This window comes from Desmodus rotundus, chromosome 7, assembly GCF_022682495.2.
Source record: "Desmodus rotundus isolate HL8 chromosome 7, HLdesRot8A.1, whole genome shotgun sequence".
Taxonomy (NCBI): Eukaryota; Metazoa; Chordata; class Mammalia; order Chiroptera; family Phyllostomidae; genus Desmodus; species Desmodus rotundus.
The window spans coordinates 55,712,391-55,732,873 of NC_071393.1; the positions used below are offsets into that span (position 1 = coordinate 55,712,391).

Below are 20,483 nucleotides of genomic sequence, written 5' to 3' on the forward strand. Positions count from 1 at the left end.
ACACATTCTGGGCAGTGCTTCGGTCCCAGGCAGTCCCGCCTCGGTCCCCCTCCCTTCCCGGTGACAGAATTAGGATTTGAACATAAGTCACCTGATTCCAAAGCTGTCCTCTTTTCAGTAATTATAATATAGCTTCCTCTTTATTGTGACTCAAAATCTCAATTTGAGGTTAAACAAAGTATAATAGTAGTTGAAAGGTGGGACACATTTCCATTTAGTTAAAACTTGACTAGTTGTTTTTCAGAGTTCTGTCCTTGTTGTTTTCTCTTTATTTTTTCTTTTTCATTGTATCCGTTGTCAGCTCCATGTGGAAAATTCTGAATCTAAATCTCTAGTTCCGACCCACTTCTGTGCTGTAGTCCCATGATTCTCCTTGGATGCTCTGCTGTCACCTCAAATGTGACATCTTTACAATTAAACGTATTATTTCCCCCTCCAAACTGACTCCTGCTTCTAATTTAATTTCCGTAGTTATTTAGGCTCAGAGTTTGGGGCCTTCTTTGAACCCTGTAAATCTAGCGGTTGGAGTCAATGACATCTCATATCCCTTCCGGCTCCAAAAGTCTAGTGTTGTTATTGTTGTGCCAGAAACTCAGTAATCGAGATAGATTTTTCAGTGTCTAATACAGTATATCCTCCTCAGCTGTTCATCTGCATCCTTCAAAGCCCATTTTAAGTATCAACTCTTTTTAAAAATCCTTCCTGAGCCTCCCAACTAGACTTCATAGTAATTGCTCTGTCCTTCAGAATCTGTAATACTTTTGTTTCTTCCTCAAGGTACATCGCAGGACCCGAGACACATGCCGTGTACATCAAGTGCGGTCAGGAGGATGCCTTGAGGGGTGCTTGGCAAGGACGCACTCTGAGCAGGGTGGGCGGGCACAGCCTGGGCAGGGGCACAGGTTTGGGAAAGAGGTCAGGAAAGACAAAGAGGACTTGTGGTGTAATTTTGGGGTTTCAGCACCCTCATGGCGTAAGGGCAGCATCCTGCAAAGGGAGGGATGGCAGCTGCCATATAGGGGATTGCTTAAATACTAGGGAGGTGTTCAAACAAGTAAATATCTGAAGGACAACAGGGTCCAGGTTTCTCTGTGTAGGAGAAAGAGTTATAAAGATGAAAGGGAGAAAACTAGAATAACCTGCGATGCTGGGTTAGAGGTATTATTGTGAACACATGTTTTCACTATGTATTGTTAGATAACGATATATAGCAGTAAGTGTGTGTGGCAGTACACATATACAGATGCACGGCACACGTGCATGAATGTATAATATCCCCTAGCTGCAACCACTAACACAGCCTGAGCAGTGATACTCCAAGAGCGGTGAGCACACCTAGTGCTTCTAAATACCATTCTCCACTGAAAGGATGGCTGTGTCCAGGGCTGGGGCAAGATGAGCCTAGAATATTATATTGTGCCAGAAAGTAACAGAGTATTCAAAGAATAAGGGCGATGTGTGAAAAGGGTATGGAATAGTAAAATGTTAATGTGGAATATGGATGGTGGGTGTATGGTATATACAACTGTTACAATAGAATGAGAGGCCGAGGGGAAATAAAGGCAAGGCCCTCGCCACTACAATCTAACAAGGAATTTACTAACAAGGAGGCTAAGAGCAAGGGAAGACATGTCTCACCCCCTGACCCAGTAATCCTGAGCCCAGTCCAATAAGACTGCCAGGCATTCTGAACAACAAGTAAGCTATGATAGTGCAGGAAGGGGGAGCCCTTGAAAATCTGTATCGTCTCCACTAGCTGGGAAAAGAAAAACCTTGAGACTGTGTGTTCATCCCAAAGATAGGAAGGGAGAAGGGGAGGGGTCCACAGTGCCCAGAGAAAAGCCCATAAAACAACTTTGATTAACTGCCTGCCTCATGTCACATATATAAAATGAACAAATAGAACCTGGAGCAAGATAAGAATTCGGGATAACAGACCCCCATATCTATGTTTGGGTAGTCATGGACCCCCAGGAAAGCTGGCACCACCATTACCCACCAATTGATAGGTAACTTCTTCACCCCCATCCCACCAACTATAGAAGTCCTCAGAACAAAGGACTTGCTCTCTTGGTTCTTGGCCCTCTTGGCTCTTTTTGCCACTCAGGAGGCCCCTGGCCAGCTGGCCTCTGGCCACCTGGGTGCTGGTCACCCAGCCTCTGAACACCCTGCTTTTGCCACCCTTGCTCTAGCCACCCTTGCTTTTGCTTTCCCATTAGAATTAGCACTAATAAACTTTGCTGCATGCTAGTAGGCTCACTGATCTGTAATTCTTTACTGAGTCAGTGAGAAGAATCAAGTTTCTGGGAGTTTTCTCCTGTACCAACTCTTTCACATTTTCCTTATTCTAAAAATATTTATAATAAGTATTGTGAAAGAATTTAAAATACACACACAAAGACACAGAAGCTGGTATAAATGGGGCTCCCACTGACCAAATGGGACAATTTGAACATCAAAATAAATAATGATATAAACAGATTATAACCCATTACATAAAAAACTGAATTCATACTGACATAAATAAACTGAGAGTTTGATGAGAAACAAAATACTTAGTTTCAAAGAATCTCCCTCACAAAATACTTATTAATTACAAAGCAGAGCCCTGGCCGGGTAGCTCAGTTGCTTAGGGCATCGTCCTGATACACCAAGGCTGTAGGTTCCATCCCCAGTCAGGGCAGATGCAGGACTCAACCAATGAGTGCCTGACCTAGTGGAACAGGCAATGTTTCTCTCTCTCTCTCATATCATTAACTTTTTAAAAAATGCAAAGCCAAAAAGTAACTTTACAGTGGAGAAGTCTGGCAGACACCATCTTATTAAAATAAACATCAATAATAAGACCAGTTAAATTCCTGTGCCACCTGATTGAATGCAGTGAGAACACAGCATCATTTTTGTGAGTCCTGTCAAAGACCCCTTGCCCCTGAATCTAATCATGAGTAAACATGAGACAGATGCAAAGTGAAAGCCATTCTGTAAAACTATTGGCTGGGAATCTTCAAAAGTAGTAAGGATATAAAAGTCAAGGAAAGGCTGAGGAAGTGTTCCATATTGAAGGCAACTGAAATTATACGACAAGTAAATACAGTGCTTGATTCTGCATTGAGTCCTTTTACCATAAAAACAAACAAACAAACAAAAAAACATTATTGGGACAATTGTCAAAACATATCACATAAATATTTTGACTTTTCTAGTTATAGGTTGCGTTGTAGGGGGTATTGATTGGTAGGACACACACACTCTCAAGTGTTTAGGGACTATGTGACATCTGGTCAGAAACTTAAATCTCAAATAGTTCCAGAAAAAGAAACGTTCTCTGTACTATACTTGCAACATTTTTGTAAGCTTGAGACTGTTTTAAAATAAAAATTTAAAAATTACATTCAAAACACTGAGTATATTGAGAAAATGCTGTTGATGTGGAGCCAAGAGGCTCTTTGCCCCAATTTCACCACTGACTCAGTGTGTTCCTGAGCAAGTGGCTTTACCTCCAGCCCCCAAAACTCAGGCTGTAAAAGGAAGAGATAGGCCTACTAGGTACTCTAGAATCATTTCCACGTCTAACATTCCACCATCTACACTGTGAAAGAATCTCAATCTAAAATAGAAACGAAGGATTAAAAAAATGGAGAATCTAAGGCATGCACCCCCAGGAAGACAAAACATAAGGACTAAGAGACTTATTTCCTGTAAATGACTTATTTACAGACAACTGATAGTGTTGGACACTTTTGGACGATGGGGGCGTTGTCCGAAGTTGTCTCATACCAACCTTGGGAAGTTTTGCCAGGGGCGTGAACGGGAGAGGACTCAGGTTGGGTTGCCCTTGAAAAGTAGAAAAGGCTGAATTGAGCTTTATTTGTGTGACTGGGCTAGTTTTGTCTGCTCAGGAATTTTCAAGGCTCTATTCTATTTCTTATATCTTAACTGGCTTTAACTGAATTCTCCCTGCTTTACATTTTCTGCCCACAAACAACCTACCACAAACCCTCAGCGGACTCGCCTGTAGCTTGCTACAGTTTGCTTGTCCCAAACTGCAATTTCCCTGCTATTCCCAAATGAAATGGTTTTTTTTTTTAAGGCTTGCCTCAGTTTACATCTTTATTTACGTCAACAACACCCACAGCATTCCCTGCCTAAATTTTTCCAGGCTTCAGTCTCGGCCTTCAGACGTCCCATTGCCGCCCTCCGAGGATCCCGGCTGGTGTTAAGACAGACAAAAATAGTTGTGGCCAGTATCTCCGGACTGCAAAGTCCCCGCTCTGGCCTCAGCTTGGGCCACAGTCTCCCCCATCGCTCTCTCGGCGGTGGAGCAGTCATGCCTGCCAGAGTGGACGCTCGATGGCTCGGCGGCGGGTTGGCGGTGCCTCGGTCCGAGGCGCGGCGCAGGTCAGGCTCCCAATCGCCGGCTCCCGCGGCTCTGGTAGCTCCGAGCTCTCCGGCTCCGCCCCGCGCGTGCCCCTCCCGCCCCGCTGACTTTCTGTCGCCGCCACCTGCAAGTCCCTGCGCTGAGTAACCGGCTTCGTAGTGCGACTGGGACAGATGCTGAGCCGTGGGGCACTCCCCGACGGCAAGCAGTGGGGGATCCCGCGAGTGGAGGCGGCTCCGGGCGTGCGGGGCGGTGTCCTTGCTGCCTGCCGGCTGGGAGGGACACCGCACCGGGGCCTGCACCGTGAGTTTTGCGGCTTGGGGACCTCGGGGTGGTCGCTGCAGCGAAGTGGTTGAGGAAGCTGGGACTCCGGGTGCGGGAACAGGGCGGAGGATTAGGTGTCATGGCCTAAGGGGCCGGATCCCTCCGGGGACCCTGGGCTCGGGGACACCCGCATGGCCAGTGCGGTCCGTCCTTCCCCCTGGGCCTCCAGGAAAGTCTGGTTTCACTCGAGCACAACAGGTAGGCGTGGACCGTCCCCGCGGCGGGAGCCGGGGCTTGCGGGAAGGTCGAAAGGTCGGAGCCTGCCCGCCGGCGCGCCGCTCCCAGACCCGCCCGGGCGACGCCTGCGGGGCCCGGGACGCGGCCTCGAGCGACGTTCCCCGGACGCCCGCGCAGCCCGGAGGTGGGTTCCCAGAAGGCGGCACGGGAGTGTGAATGTGCCTTCTGCGTGGAGGACCATTTCCAGTCCTTCCCGCAAGGAAAGAAAGCCTTTGCCAGGGTCGCATTTGCCTAGTTTGAGGAAACAGTTCTTATCCTACTTGTGGCCAGGACATGTCTTTCCAAGTGGTTATAAAGTCTTTAGAAACTTTACAAAGTGCTTTATGATACTAATCAAAGTAATGTATACATCTGGCAAGTTAAGATTTTCGCAGTTGTCAAGTCAGGTAATGGTTGTCAAATGATTTGAGTTCCGTCATTAATACTCATAATGATACTTTATGTGCATTCATTTATTCAAACGTTCGGTGGCTTTTAGGTGTCCGTACGGAACTCACAGCCTAGAGGAGGTGTTAAAGGCAGGGCAAGGAGGGGGCCCACCAATACGGTTCAGAAGCAGAAGGGTCCTTAGTCCTGGGCATTGGATGGTTGGGGAGAAAACTGCCCTGTTTTGTTTTCTAAACATTTGGAGAGTCAGTCTTTGAGAAAACAATTTAATAGTCTTACATTTTAACACTATCGATTTTTTTCTTTGATAAAATGGGTAAGCAGGCAGGGTTTATAACAGAACAGTAACAGTTGGAAAAACTATCGGAGGCCGGCTTTGTCTTAGAAAGCAGTTATTTTTTATATGGATAGCTACAGTGCAGGAAATGTCTCCTGACCTGACCGGAGACCTGAGTTTTAGCTCAAGCTTCTCCACTGCTACGTGGATCTCACACCGGTTTCTCTTCCTTTCTGTTTATTATTGCATCTGACTTAAGTGACAGAAAACACATAACCCAAAGTAACTTGAATGTTTGTTTAATTACACAAATATGAATACATTCTCTTAAGGAAAAAATGTAAGTACTTTTGTTTTTAAGCAGCGCACCTAAATTTCATTCAGCTTCATTTCAAAACGGAGGTTGGGGTAGTTTATAACCTTTATGATCCTTTCTTAATTATCTTAAGAATGAAGTAAAAGATTAAATTCTAGATTTGTTTAAGCTCCTTCCTATACTGAGTTTTTTTAATTTTAAATTCTGGTTAACCAGTTCAATGACATCTGTAATTTTTTTTATTGAGTCTTTTGTGTTTCATTAATTATCTATAGTGTAGTTGAGGGGTTTGAACAGTACATGAAAAGAACCATGGTCCTATATGAAAAGCACTTCTGCATTTTAAGGAGACTGCAGAAACTATTATTACTTCTTTTAAGAAATGAATTAACTGAGACTTAAGGAATTGGTAAAGATTTGTTTATATCATTTTATTGAATAGCTTGTCTAGTTCTAGTGTTAAATTCTTTGGATTAGAGGACTGGTGAGCAGTTGACAGCCTGTGGCTCAAATCCTGCCGGCTGCCAGTTTTTGTAGATAAAGTTTTACTGGAACACAACCATATTCGTTTATTGTTTATGGCTGTTTATGTATTATTTTTGTGATAGACTGTATGGCCCGCAAAACCTAAACCCTCTCTGGTTTAAGTTTTTACAGAAAATTTAACAGAAAAAAATTTGCCCACCCTGGACTAGAACTCTAAACTCTTAATCGCTAAATCTTTTGTAGGAGAAAAGGTTAAGTTCAGTTTTAATTCTTAATCTTGCCTTTTCATTATTGTGTCAGGTGAACTGTAAGATTCCATAATTGTGTCCGGACCCTAGATGTGTAATGATGCAAGGGGCACAGCTTTTCTGTTACATTTACCTAAAATAAAGCTGTTAATTTCAGCATGCCTAGGCTTTTAGAAAGCTAGAGAGAGGGGAGGATTTTTATATGTTTCTCTAACTATAATTTTTCATTTTAATTTAGATCTGGTGTGGGAAGTTTTCTTCATTTAGTAAACTCTTTTTAACATGTCATTCATGGTGTCTATCACAAGTAACAGTAAGTTACTTTTACTCAAAATGTTTTTTTAGATGAATTAAGTGGTCTATAGCAGTTGAAACAATCAGACAGAAAATTTTCGGAAGTATAACTGTGAACATGAAATCAAATGTTTATCTGCAGGAGATACAGATGGGAAATTATACTCTCTAAACAGATACCCAACAGGCTGAAAATGGAGTATGTATCTTGAGTCATGCTTGTTTTTGTTTTTGTTTTTAATAGTAACATCTTAAAAGATAATTATTTCTAGGAAAGAAGTATAACTTAGCCATATTAAAGCACCAAGTTAATGTCACCTGCCTAAGAAATTAGAGCTAGTTATATGACAGAAAAGAGGGAAAACTTACAGGAAATGATAATTCTAAATATCTAAAATTCATTGTATGCTACTTCTAATTGTAAAACCATGGTATGGTTCTAAGTTCACTAAATGAAATGTTTTATATGTGTACTTTTAGTAATTTAGTTGTACTTATTATTACCCAGATAATCCTTCTCTTGGTTAATTACCAGTATAAAACAGTTATACAGCAGCATCTGTCTATATTCTCTTCTGTTGCATTTGTGGTTTCCGTATTTTGAAATATGCCTGTTTTTATGTGTATGTGTAAGTAATAGCTCATTTATTCAACACATTTTTTATGTAAGTAAAATTATCAGAAAATTGAAGTTACCCATTGAAACGCCAGAAAACTATTTTTAATTTTTTTTGGAAGGAAATATGAAAAGCAAAAAAGAAAAACATGCATATATTGGCAAAAATCTCTTAATCTTAATTCCAGAGTTCAAAGGGCTCCGAAGTCTTTTTCTTAACTCATTTGACAGCAAAACATGACCTGAAATGATATGATGTTATTTATAGTCATGTTTTGATCCCACCTTATGTGAATGTTTATCTTTTGCTGCAGAAATATTGATGGGTTTCATTATGGTGTGCTGCCTCAGACCCACTTGGGGGTTAGAGGTAATGGAGGTACATTCTCTGGGTGGGCCCTGGCCGGGGTAGTCAAATGGCAGAGTAATCATGGAGTTGTTCCAGCAGGCCAAGCTTGCAAAGTTAAGAGCCTAGCCGCCCATCTGGCAGAGAGTGAAAAGCAGCTTCTTCCAAGAAGATCCCTCAGGTTAGAATCCAGGAAGGTCAGAGATGTAGCTAAATTCTAGGTTAGGTATTCCACAGGGTATGTTGTGAACTAGAAATGAGGACCTTGAGGAAAGCCAAAATGTCAGACCACAGTGCAGATTAAGGGTGAATCTGCGAATGCTGAGCAGTGCACAAGAACCGTGACCAGTTAGAAGGGGGGATTCTAAAGCAGGCAGTGTCTAATGGCTGTTGTAAAAATCCTATGTGGCAAATGGCACAAGGAGCCAGTACAGGGATGGAGGTATTTTGAAAAATTGAGCAAGGATTCCTGGCCTCTGCTGAGCCAAGGGAATAATGGCATTTTTTGTACGTTGCTCTTGTATTGATACTAAGTAGTCCACATTGCCCTGATTTTTAAAATATGTATAGTCACTTTCATCACTGAGAGCTGCTTGCTCTCAATGAGTGCTCCTTCACTTTTAATATGGTGCTCTACATCACCTAGCTAGACTCCAGATAACTGGATTGTTAGTCATGTCTAAACTAAGAATGAACAGGCTTTGAGGGATCAAGGCACTTATGTCAGTAAAGTTTATGATCTTTGAAAACAATTAGTTGCTGTATATTGTTTTGAAAAAGTCTTGTTTGGGTTACTAGATTCTTGAGTATGCCAAGTAAAGAGATTGCTTAGAGGGGGACTTTCAGATAAATGAGGAAGATAAAAAAAAGAGTAGAGTTTCTCTTATCTTAAAATCTGCCTTCTGGAACTCCTGAGTATTCAGAATGAAATCTCTCTTTCCAGGGGGAGATGAAAGGGTTGATTTGTGGAATGAAGAGTGATAAAAACTGCCAAGAGTAGCCAAATACTGAGGCTGATATCTCTAGAAGACCTCACACTTTAAGAGAAAGCCCCAAAGTATGAGATCTTAAGAGGAGAGTGAAGTAAAGAACAACAAGGTTGGAAGGATTAGGTGCTTCAGGAATGGCAATACCTCAGTAAATCAGCGATTAGTAACTATGAAGAGGCTGTATGAAGTATCGGCTCTCTTTGAAGGAACATGGACAATGAAACTAGTCAGATGTGGGTCTTCCTTATTCCACTTCAATAACATCTTGACGTTGGACAAATTTCTTACTCATCCTCAACTGTAAGGTGAGGATAATAATATCTAAATTTCAGTGTTGTGAGGATTAAATGAGGTAGTGACTTAAAAGATTCTGGTAAGTAAATCCTCAAAAAAGTTAGTTCCTTTTCCTGTTGCTGCCTTGGTTGGTTCGTAGTGTTCAGTTCTCCCTCCCACTTCCGTCACTTCCTTTTACCCTTCACGGTTTTTACTTTTGTAATCTGGAAGGAGGATTGCCACACGTGGTTAGACTTCTGTTGGGGGCCCTATTGGGAATCTCCTTCAGTGAATCCACTTCTGCCATTTTTCTCATCCCTAACAGTAATCTGCAGTACTTGGGAAAAGCAGTAGAGGAGGGCAGCTTACAAATTTTCGTAACTCCTGTTTGTTTCCTGTTCCATCCTAATTCTCTGTGCTGTAGGATGTGCTACCCATCTGTTCTTAGAGCTGTTTCCGCCGTTCCTGCTGGTTTGTGTTACGCAGTGGTGAGAAGTATTATACTTCCCATTCCTACCAAGTTTGCAGGAAATATTCTTAGCATCTTGAGACAGACACAATATGTTTTTGTCATATTAAAATAAGGTATTAGTGCTATGCTTGGGGCATGTTACAAGTTAGTTTTGTATATAACCTAAGAAACATGAATTAAGTTGATTTTTTGAAAGATTTTTTTTTTATTCTTGGAGAAAAGCAAAGCGGGGAGAAAGAGAGGAACAGATATATCAGTGTATGAGAGAAACATCAATCAGTTGCCTCTCCAGGGACTGGCCCACAACCCAGGCATGTGCCTGGACTGGAATCAAACTGGTGACCTTTCACCTTGCAGGATGACGCCCAACCCACTGAGGCACAACAGTCAGTGCAGATTAAGTTGATTTTATGGGAATTTGTATTCAGAATTCCAAAAGTCAAATTTTAAAATGTATGGTGATATATATATGTATATATTTTTAAAATATATTTTGCTTGGAAAGGATGTGATTTGAAACAAAAGTATGAATAACACAAATTTTTACATGTAAACTGATAAATCTTAAAAGTATTAGATTAATTAAAACTATCTTTTTTTATTCATATTCCAGCATAACTATAAGAAGTTCTATCTGCTTATATTTAGAAATCTGACATTTATTTATTTATTTTGCTATTTATGCTATTACAATCGTCCCTGCTTTTGTTTTTTTATTGTTGTTCTGTTACAGTTATCCCAATTTCCTCCACTCATTGTTCTTCCCTACCCCACCATCTCCACTCCCTGCTCCCACAGTCAGTCCCCACCTGTTGTCCATGTCCATGAGTCCTTTCTACATGTTCCTTGACTAGTTCCTTCCCCTTCTTTCCCCTGTTATCCCCCTCCCCTACAGTCACTCTCAGTCTGTTCCTTGTTTCCATGCCTCTGGTACTATTTTGCCTCTTTTGTTCGTTAGGTTCCACTTCTAGGTCTTTTGCCTCCTGGCTTATTTCACTTAGCATAATACTCTCCTGTTCCATCCATGCTGTTGCAAAGGGTAGGAGTTCTTTCTTTCTACTGTGTAATATTCCATTGTGTAAATGTATCACAGTTTTTTGATCCACTCACTCGTGGGCACTTGGGCTGTTTCCAGCACTTGGCTATTGTAAATAATGCTGCTGCGAACGTAAGGGTGCAGAGGTTCCTTTCGTGTTTTAGGGTTCTTAAGGTACAATGCCAGCTGTGGGATCACTGGATCAAAAAACAGTTTCACTTTTAGTTATTGAAGGAAATTCCATGCTGTTTTCCACAGTGGCTGCCCCAGTCTGCATCCCCACCAACAGTGTATTAGGGTTCCCTTTTTTCCACAACCTCACCAGCACTTGTTTGTTGATTTATTAATGACAGCCATTTTGGCAGGTGTGAGGTGATAATTTCATTGTGGTTTTAATTTGCATCTCTGATTACTAGTGATGTTGCATATTTTCATATGTCTCTGGGCCCTCTGTATGTTCTCCTTGGAGAAGTGTCTACTTAGGTCCTTTGCCCATTTTTTAATTGGATGTGTGTCTTCCTCTGTTGAGTTGTATGAGTTTTTATATATTTTGGAGATCAAACTCTTATTCGATGTATCATTGGCAAATATGTTCTCCATACAGTGGGTTCTCTCTTCATTTTGATGGTGTTTTCTTTAGAACACCTTGGAGAAGCTTTTTAATCTGATATAGTCGCATTTGTTTTTTCTTTCCTTTATGTCCCTTGCCCTAGGAGATATATTGGTGAATATATTGCTGTATGGGATATCTGAAATTTTACTGACTATGTTTTCCTCTAGGACTTTTATGGTGTCATGACTTATATTTAAGTCTTTTATCCTTTTTGAGTTTAGTCTGGTGTATGGTGTAAGTTGGTGGTCTACTTTCAATTCTTTGCACATACCTGTCTCAGATCTCCCAAAACCATTTATTGAAGAGGCTATTTTTTACTCCATTTTATGCTTCTGCCCCCTTTGTCAAATATTAATTGACCATAGAGACATAGGTTTATTTCTGGGCTCTCTGTTCTGTTCCATTGATCTGTGTGTCTGTTCTTATGCCAGTACCAGACTGATTTGATTACAGTGGCCTTGAGAGCTTGTCAGGATGGTTGAGTGGTCTAAGGCGCCAGACTCAAGCTTTCGCTTCTGATTACAGTGGCCTTGTAATACCTGTTTGATCAGGTATTGTGATCCCTCCTACTTTGTTCTTCTTTCTCAAAATTGCCTAAGCTATTTGGAGTTGTTTATGGTTCCATATAAATTTTTGAAATATTCTATATCTGTGAAATATGTCATTGGTATTTTAATAGGGATTGTGTTGAATCTATAGATTGCTTTGGGTAGTATGGACATTTTAATGATGTTAATTCTTCCCATCCATGAACACGGTACATGCTTCCATTTATTTGTGTCTTCCTTAATTTCTTTCCTCAGTGTTCTGTGGTTTTCTGAGTACAGGTCTTTTACCTCCTTGGTCAAGTTTATTCCTAGGTACTTTATTTTTCTTGTTGCTATAGCAAATGGGATTTTTTTCCTAGTTTCTGTTTCTCATATTTCATTGTTGGTATACAAAAATGCCTTCAATTCCCGAATACTGACTTTGTATCCTGCTGCTTTGCCAGATTCACTTATTAGGTCAAGTAGTTTTTTGGTGGAGTCTATAGGGCTTTCTGTGTACACTATCGTGTCATCTGTAAAGAGTGACAGTTTTACTTCTATTCCAATTCGGATGCCTTTTATTTCTTTTTTCTTGTCTGACTACTGTGACTGAACTTCTAATACTATGTTTAATAAAAGTGGTGAAAGTGAACACCCTTGTCTTTTTCCTGATCTTAGGGGGAAAGCTTTTACTTTTTGCCTGTTGAGTATAATGTTGGCTGTAGGTCTCTCATATGTGGCCTTTTGAGCAATGCTCCCTCTACTCCCACTTTGCTGAGTGTTTTTATCATAAATGGGTGCTGTACCTTATCAAATGCTTTTTCAATGTCTGTTGACATGATCATGTGGTTTTTGTCTTTGCTTTCATTTATGTGATGTATTATGTTTATTGATTTGCGAATATTGTACCATCCTTGCATCCCTGGGGTGAATCCCACTTGATCATGGTGTATGATCTTTTCAATGTATTGCTGGATGTACTTTTCCAATATTCTGTTCAGGATTTTAGCATCTATGTTCATCAGCAATATTGGCCTGTAATTTCCTTTCTTTGTTGTGTCTTTTCCTGGTTTCAGAGTTCAGATAATGCTTGCCTTGTAAAAAGAGTTTGGGAGGCTTCCCTCTTCTTGAATTTTTTTGAATAGTTTGAGAAGGATAGGAGTTAGCGCTTTCCTAAATGTTTGGTAAAATTTGCCTAAGAAGACATCTGGTCCAGGGCTTTTGTGTGCTGGAAGTTTTTTGATTACTGCTTCAATTTCAGTAGCTTTATCGGTCTATTCAGTCTTTCTGCTTCTTCTTGATTCAATTTTGGAAGATTATATGTTTTCAGAATTTGTCCATCAGAATTCTGAATTTTAGATAATTGGTTCCAAAATATTAAGTCAGAAATGGCCACTTTTAAGTAGACTTTTGATGTTGACTTGCTCCATATTCTACTTCTAATAAAAATCTTATCATAGTAAAAACAAAAAGTAATTAAAAATTTCTTTTTTTTTACTTACAGTAGTCTTTAATGATTAGCATTTCAAAAATTGTTCCTAGACCACCAATTTCACAAGATTCCCAGCAGGCGAAATAAAAGAGAGAGATGGAAGTGGAGGAGAGGTCTGTAGTTGCAACATATTGAGAGGTATCAAGTGCTCCAGATAGATGCTCTCCTGGAAGTGCGTAGTGCACATTGCCGTATCGCGTGTTTGGGACCCTCTGTAGGAAAGAAAACTGCTAACTTGGCGAAGTGTTTGGATTTGGATCTCCATCTCTGCCCCTCTTTCTCCCCCTCTACACATACACACACACACACACACACACACACACACACACACACACACACAACATTTACTCTTATTCTCTGGCTCCATCTAGGAAACACTGCTTTCTCTATGGGGACACTCTCTTAACATGTAAAACTCCTACACTTGTCCAGTTTCTTTTTAATTTTACTGTCGTTTTCTTGCTATTTCCTAAAGCACTTTCAGGTGCTATGGGCTTACCTAAATTATATCAAGATAAGTATTTCTTAGGTGAATGATAGGAGAGTAGTGGGGCTACTCTATGTTATTTAGTCTAGGTATTTTTATTTATAAATTAATAGTGGTAGTAGGTGTTTTTATGGTGGTGGTATGAGGATTAAATGAAAAATTCATTCATCGCAGCACCTCAGCCTCCAGAAATTATGATTCATTTAGTTTACCCTCAACTTTGGTGGTTTTAAAGCAGCTAGAGTTGAGAACCACTGGTTCTCAATGTAGAACCACTGGTCTACATTGTTATGGGTGTGCTATCTTGAAATGCTTAGCCTCCTGTAATTTTGACGTTTTACCTGCCTCATCTGTGTTGTTCCCTTTGCTGTTTTCTCAACACTTCCCCTTTAATTGTTTGACCCTTATCTTTGGAGGAGTTGGGAGATAAAGCTGATTTTGTGATTTACTTTAGGGAAAGATGAAGGGGAAATAGGCAGAGGAAGAGTTCAAGTATAAGGTAATGCTTCCACCCTCTGCCCCGTGCCCTGTTTGTTCCACGCATTTTGTTCCTTACATCTGTATTTTTTTAGTTGAAGTGTCCCTTACATCTTAATGTCAGAAACACTGTTTTTCCCCACTGTGGAAAGGCTTCTTAGAGTTAAGGAAAGAGAGTGAGTTTTGTTGCCAAGAAAACCTGGGTTCATTCTCAGCTCTATTATTTACTGACATCTTAATTGGTCCTCCATCCACAAAGTAGGGACCGATTGACATCTTCCTTACTTTCTTTCTTGTGATGCTTAAAGATGATACAAGTTTTTTAAAAAGTTGCTGGCTCTGTGAATAATAGCTGCCATTATTGTTTGTGGTTTGGGATTCAGTTGGGGAGTGAAAGGCGTGGCCATGAACTGCAGCAGGCTATACATCTGTCCTCCCCATTCGTGATGTTACCAAGGTGCTGCTGACAAGTGGTACTGTGAATTTAAAAGTTAGGAATCTAACAGAAATTTAGTTTATTGGTTTTTAAGAATTTTACTTTAAAAGTTTAAATTACCAAAAACTTAGAGACTATAAAAGGAGAATTACCCACAATGCTACTACTATGATTGTTGAGATTGTTGAATCATGATTTGGGAAAAAACCAGGAGAATCTCATAGGCTAAGTGATGGGTGATGGCTAGAGAAGGCAAACATTATTTTAAGAATCATAAATATAATGATGGAAAAAGTGCTATACCAAGAGGAGACAGTACAAGATATAGTGGAATTGATCATGAAAGGCTTCCTAAAGGAAATGATTTTTTTTAGCTGAATTTTAAAACAGCAAGTTTATTGTAGAAAGAAAAAAAGCTAGTTATTTCATATTCAAAGATGGAAAAAATACTAACTTTAAAAACCGTCAAGATAAAACTGTATTAAAGAATTTTAAAATTATAAACAATTTGCTTAAATTGTACCTTAAAACTGGTGAAGTATGGTGGTTATGTTGGCAACTTTAGTATGCGCAGGGATATTTCAAGTACAGTAACAAAAAGACCTCATTTTCTTTCGACCAGAGCAGCCCTCTTTAGACAAGATCTTGAGCATGCTACTCTGTGTAACTTGTGGGTTCCTATTTTGTAACTTTTAATTTTGCAAAGCCTGAATCACACAGGTCAAAGGGAATCTTAGGTCAGGAGAAAGTGATCCATCTTTTTTATAGATTAAAACTAATTTCTGGGGTTTTGTTTGTTTTTTGAAGGGCTTGGATTTGAAGATTTATATATGTTTCCTGAAGTTTCGGAGATTCTTGAGAGGGTTTTTTGGACATATTTTATGCTTTTTGAACAAAACACAAAGCTAAAGCCTGGAGACTGAGTTGAAGCCGTTGTGAAGTCTTTCAGAGAAGTGCAAGACAAAAAACCCAACTAACTGATATTGAGACACATTTCAGAACCTTGGGCATTTGATACATGTTACAGTTAGTTCCATTCACTGCCTAGAGGCTTGTTCATTTTGTAAATTGGTCTTTTTTTTCTCTGCAAAGAAAAAAACTAACAAACCAATTCAACATACCTATCTTATTTTGTGTGTGATGTTCTGTTTGATTATTTGTGATTTGCCTCTTTTCCCTTCCCAAAATGATATGATAAATCATTTTAAGAAACTAAAATGACCAAAAAGATTAGGGAGACTTGCCCCCCCAACCCCCGGCCACAGATTTCAATGTATGTTCCCATTTCTACTAAAATAGATCTATAAACCCAAGATAGAGAAAATTATGTTAACACTTTCTGTCAGGACTGGCATCATCTTAGCTTCTCAGTGCCTCAGTTTCCTCACCTTAAAGTAGGGCTAATAAAAATAGCTGCCTCATAGACAGCTTTTCATATTATTCAAGGAAATATAAAGCATGTAGTATAGTGCCTAGATTGTAATAAATGGTCGATAAATACTTGCTTCTGCCAAAAATGAAGGCTGGCATTACAGTGCGAGCAGCAGATTGATGAAATCATTTTTCCAAGTAGCATAATCCCTTTGAAAAATATATTGCTATATATGTTTACTTTTAATAAACTAATCGCCTTTTTTAAATATTCTGTTCATTTATTTTTAGAGAGGGAGGAAGGGAGGGAGAAAGGGAGAGAAACATCAGTCGGCGGCCTCTCACACGGCTGCAGCACGGGTCTTAGCACACAACCCAGGACGGGCCCTGACCTGGAATTGAACTGGAGACCCCTCGGTTTGCAGGACGATGCCCACCCACTGAGCCACACCAGTCAGGGCAGCTGATCACCTTGCAGTCTCAGCAGATACACGAAAATGGGAAATAAGTAAAAAATTAGAAAAATAAGCATCCTCTAGGTGTTTATATAGACACAAGGTTGTGGTCATATTAAAATGTACAGTAATAGACAGACTACATTTTACTCATCTTCCTAAAGTGAAACTCCAGAGAAGAGCAGGAACATTTGTTACTTGCAACATGTCCCTACCTGTCTCATCGACAGCGCAGGTGTGGAAATCACAAGTGCACTTTAGATTTGTGTGTTTAGAGACAAGTTTACTAGTATGAATTGTCTACTTCTTTTAGTGATGCATGAGAAATGTATCAAGGGCATTGAAGATACGTTATGCCCTGCTTATGATATCTAGCTTTTTACTGAATTATTTATTGTTGCATTGTGTTTGTGATTTTGCTTTTTGATAGATCATTTTACACCACAGTATTGCTGCTACCGAAGGAAAAAAATGATTCTTCAGCAATCCTAATGACCTCCAAAGGGTAATTTGGTTCTTAAGATAGGATTTTGACTTGCTTGGTGGTTACAAGAAGTTTTCTCTATGATACTGAGGCTATTTTTTTTTCCTCACACAATCATAGATATTGAATGCAAACTTGTTTTTCATTTTCTGTATATTAGGTTTCTTCCAGAAATTACTTCTCTAGCATCTATTAACTTTATCCTTAATTGTGTATATCTTCACCAGTTTATTTTGATAATTTAAGAAAGGAAGGGAGGGTTTTTTTTAAACAAGCAGCTATAATTCATGTTGTCTGGTAAAGTGATTTTGTTAACACTATTTTTTATATTGTTCTTGTTCCTTAAAACTGACGTATCTGAAATAACCTAGTGTGATATTTTTGAGGGCTGTCAGTGCCAGGTCACAGGTGGTATTGGGCAGGTGGGCAGCACTGATGGAGAGGGGCTGACCCGGGTGGGTGAAGCAGCACACAGGCCTGAGAAGACAGTTGGCGGATGGGGAAACACTGTCTTTTGGCCGCAGGGGCAGCATCGTGGTCAGAATCTAGACTGTTGGCCCAAGTCAGAGGATGCACGTAAGAGAAAGGATAGGAGTCTAAAACTTAAACACCCATGGAAGTTGGAAAGTAATGTAAGTGAGTAAGGCAGGCCAGGTGGCAGCTGTGGCATGTTGGAGAGTCCCTGCTTCCCTTTACAGTCAGCCATTCGTTGCTGTATGGGGACATAGACCTAGATGGTTATGTAAAATCCCATATTTAAATGTTAGTAACTAATTTTTTTCCTAATAAGTTGCAGGCCAGATTTGGCTAATAGATTACTGGTTGTGACTACTGTCTTTAAAAGAGGCTCTTTTCAGTTATTTAATAATCATGATGACCTAAAAATGATTATTATGATGATGATGACCAGTAAATTCTGATTCATTTTTTAAAGCCAGCTTGTGTTGTCTTTAATTTCTTTTATTCAATAATTTTTTCAGACTTATTGAGGTCTTTTAAATACAGAAAAATTAAAGAATAATAGAATGATGACTCACATACCCACTATACATTCAACTGTTAACATTTTGCCACCTTTTCTGGCTGATGAATTGATTTATTTAACCATCTGAAAATGGATTTCAGACATCATGCTACTTTACTGATACGTACTTGAGACTGCACGTTCTAAAAATAAAAAAGTTCCGTAATCACAGTGTCATCTTATAATTTGGTATGTAGCTCTATGTGTGTGTATACACACGCTTATGTTGTATGTGTTCTGGAAAGGCACTAGGTATGTTTAGGAGATGCTCATGATTTTAAAAACAAAACACAAACTCCTCTGTCTTTTGTTGATTATTTGCTACAGCGAAGTGAAGGCTACACTGGATCTGGTCAGAGCAGATTATGATCTTTATTACCACAATCCCTGGACACCATCCAGCCAAGCTCCTTCTAAAATGAGTTTACTTTCACAACAAGGCTCACAGAGATAAGGAGATTATACTGGCAGAGATGGGACCCTCCTAAAGCTGCTAGCCTTAAGCTGCAGTAATGTCTTTACTAGGTTGGGGGAACAGATGCTAATGGGCGTAATACCTTCTGCTTCCAATTTGGATCTCCAGGTAAATGACAGAATATGTACCTAGGCAAAACCCCAGGGAGATGTCAAGCTTTACTGTAGAATTTTAGCAGGAGGTCTACATATTTGGTCATTTGTTAATTATGCACCCATGACCCATTTTTATACTAGAATGAAAACTGAAAAATCTAACATTTGAATAGTCTAACCTTAAAATTTTCAGAATTTTAATGGAATGTCTCTTTAGCAAGTTTTTGCATATGAATGTCAATAATGGCACTCTATTTTGCCTGTCTCCTCTCTAAACACAACAGAATGCAAAGATGTGTTTTTTATCATTGTACTAGTAAGTGAGAGTTTAGTATTGGGATTTACCACATTTAACCCTAGAGCTGTTATGAAAGATGACTGCATTTAGTTATGCTTTGTGCTCTTCTGTACAAGATTTCCAATATTGTGGTTGCCTTCCTTTTCACTATCATTTAAAAATGTTATTTTCCTCTATTATGGATTTTTTTCCTTAGGTATGTTGACTGATGTTTAATGAGAACAATTGTGACCAGTTAGAATTTTCTGCGAGGAATGGAATTAGCTCATAGTTTACTGCTGAATGAAGAAGCATACAATCAACTAGGTGAAGTTCAGAAGGCAGAGTTTATTTTTGATTGGTTGAGATATTTGGAGAAACTATTGCTAGCAACCAGCAGGGTAGGTAAAATTACAGAAGTGTTCTTGTTTATTTCTTTGTTTTCTTTAAGTGCCAATAACGTTTAGTTCCTTTGGTTTGCCTTTCTAGTTCTGTCCAGAATAACCTAAATTAGCTTCAAATGCTAGACCTTATTAAGACTTTATAATGCAATATTGTAGGAAGTTTATTCTGTTCAAAAAAGCAGGAAAAATTAGTCAATATTTTTATCTTACTCAAAAATATATCAAAACATAACTATCGATTACATTGTAATAGATGTTATTTTCATTATGTTCTGCACCTTATGTATCTCCATATGCATGATGCCCAGCAATATAGTGCTAAATAATGTTGTAGGAGTTTAACCTCAAAGAAAGGTGTGGACTCTTTAATGGGAGAGTCTTTGAGTAAACATACTCCCTTTTAAAAGCTTAAGAAATGGGTACAGCCCTGGCTGGTGTGGCTCAATGGATTAAGTGCTGGCCTGTGAACCAAAGGGTCACTGGTTCAATTCCCAGTCAGGGCATATGCCTGGGTTGTGGGCCAGGTACCTAGTATGGGGTTCTAGAGAGGCAACCACACATTGATGTGTCTCTTCCTCTCTTTCTCCCTCCCTTCCCCGCTCTAAAAATAAACAAGTAAAAATATTAAAAAAAAAAAAGAAATGGGTACAAAACAAGAAAACATCACTTATACCTTTCATCTACATTCAGCAGTTAATATTTTGCCATATTTGATTCATCTATTGATTTACTGAGCCATGTGTAGTGGTACTTCTAAATAATTTTGCATACATCTAAAAATAAAGATATTCTCCTACAAAATAACAATACCATTTGTAATGCAAAAATGGTGCAAAGGCACTACTTATGGAGATGTTTATAATTTAACAAAAGACAAAAATCCATACACTAAGTTAATAGATACTTCACTGTGGAAGTTTAAGTCTTGATGAGCACCTAAATACCATTACCACTGTAATGATATTCTGTATTTCTTTTTCAGAGAGCAGAGAAGTAAAATGGAGTAACATTATTGGCATTTATATGCATAAGCTTGCAAAAAAAAATGCACTGAACATAGAAAAAGATCTGAGTAAACAAATAACTATTGCAAGGTCAGCTCTGGTGATAGGTTATAGGTTGCTGCTTATAATACAGATATATATGGGGTGGATACTTAATAACTATGAAGCTCTTGTTGAAATACA

The 20,483-nt window shown here is 39.3% G+C and overlaps 1 protein-coding gene across 1 annotated transcript in view; it reads left to right on the forward strand.

Moving 5' to 3' along the window:
- The first annotated feature begins 4,198 nt into the window (after positions 1 to 4,198).
- The window catches only part of HEATR5A (HEAT repeat containing 5A), a 116,378-nt gene continuing 100,093 nt past the window's right edge, over positions 4,199 to 20,483 (forward strand). The window contains exons 1-2 of the mRNA XM_024551343.4: positions 4,199 to 4,681; positions 19,110 to 19,293. Of these exons, the coding sequence (XP_024407111.2) occupies positions 19,168 to 19,293 (126 nt within the window). The 5' untranslated portion in view covers positions 4,199 to 4,681; positions 19,110 to 19,167. The remainder of the gene's footprint in view (positions 4,682 to 19,109; positions 19,294 to 20,483) is intronic.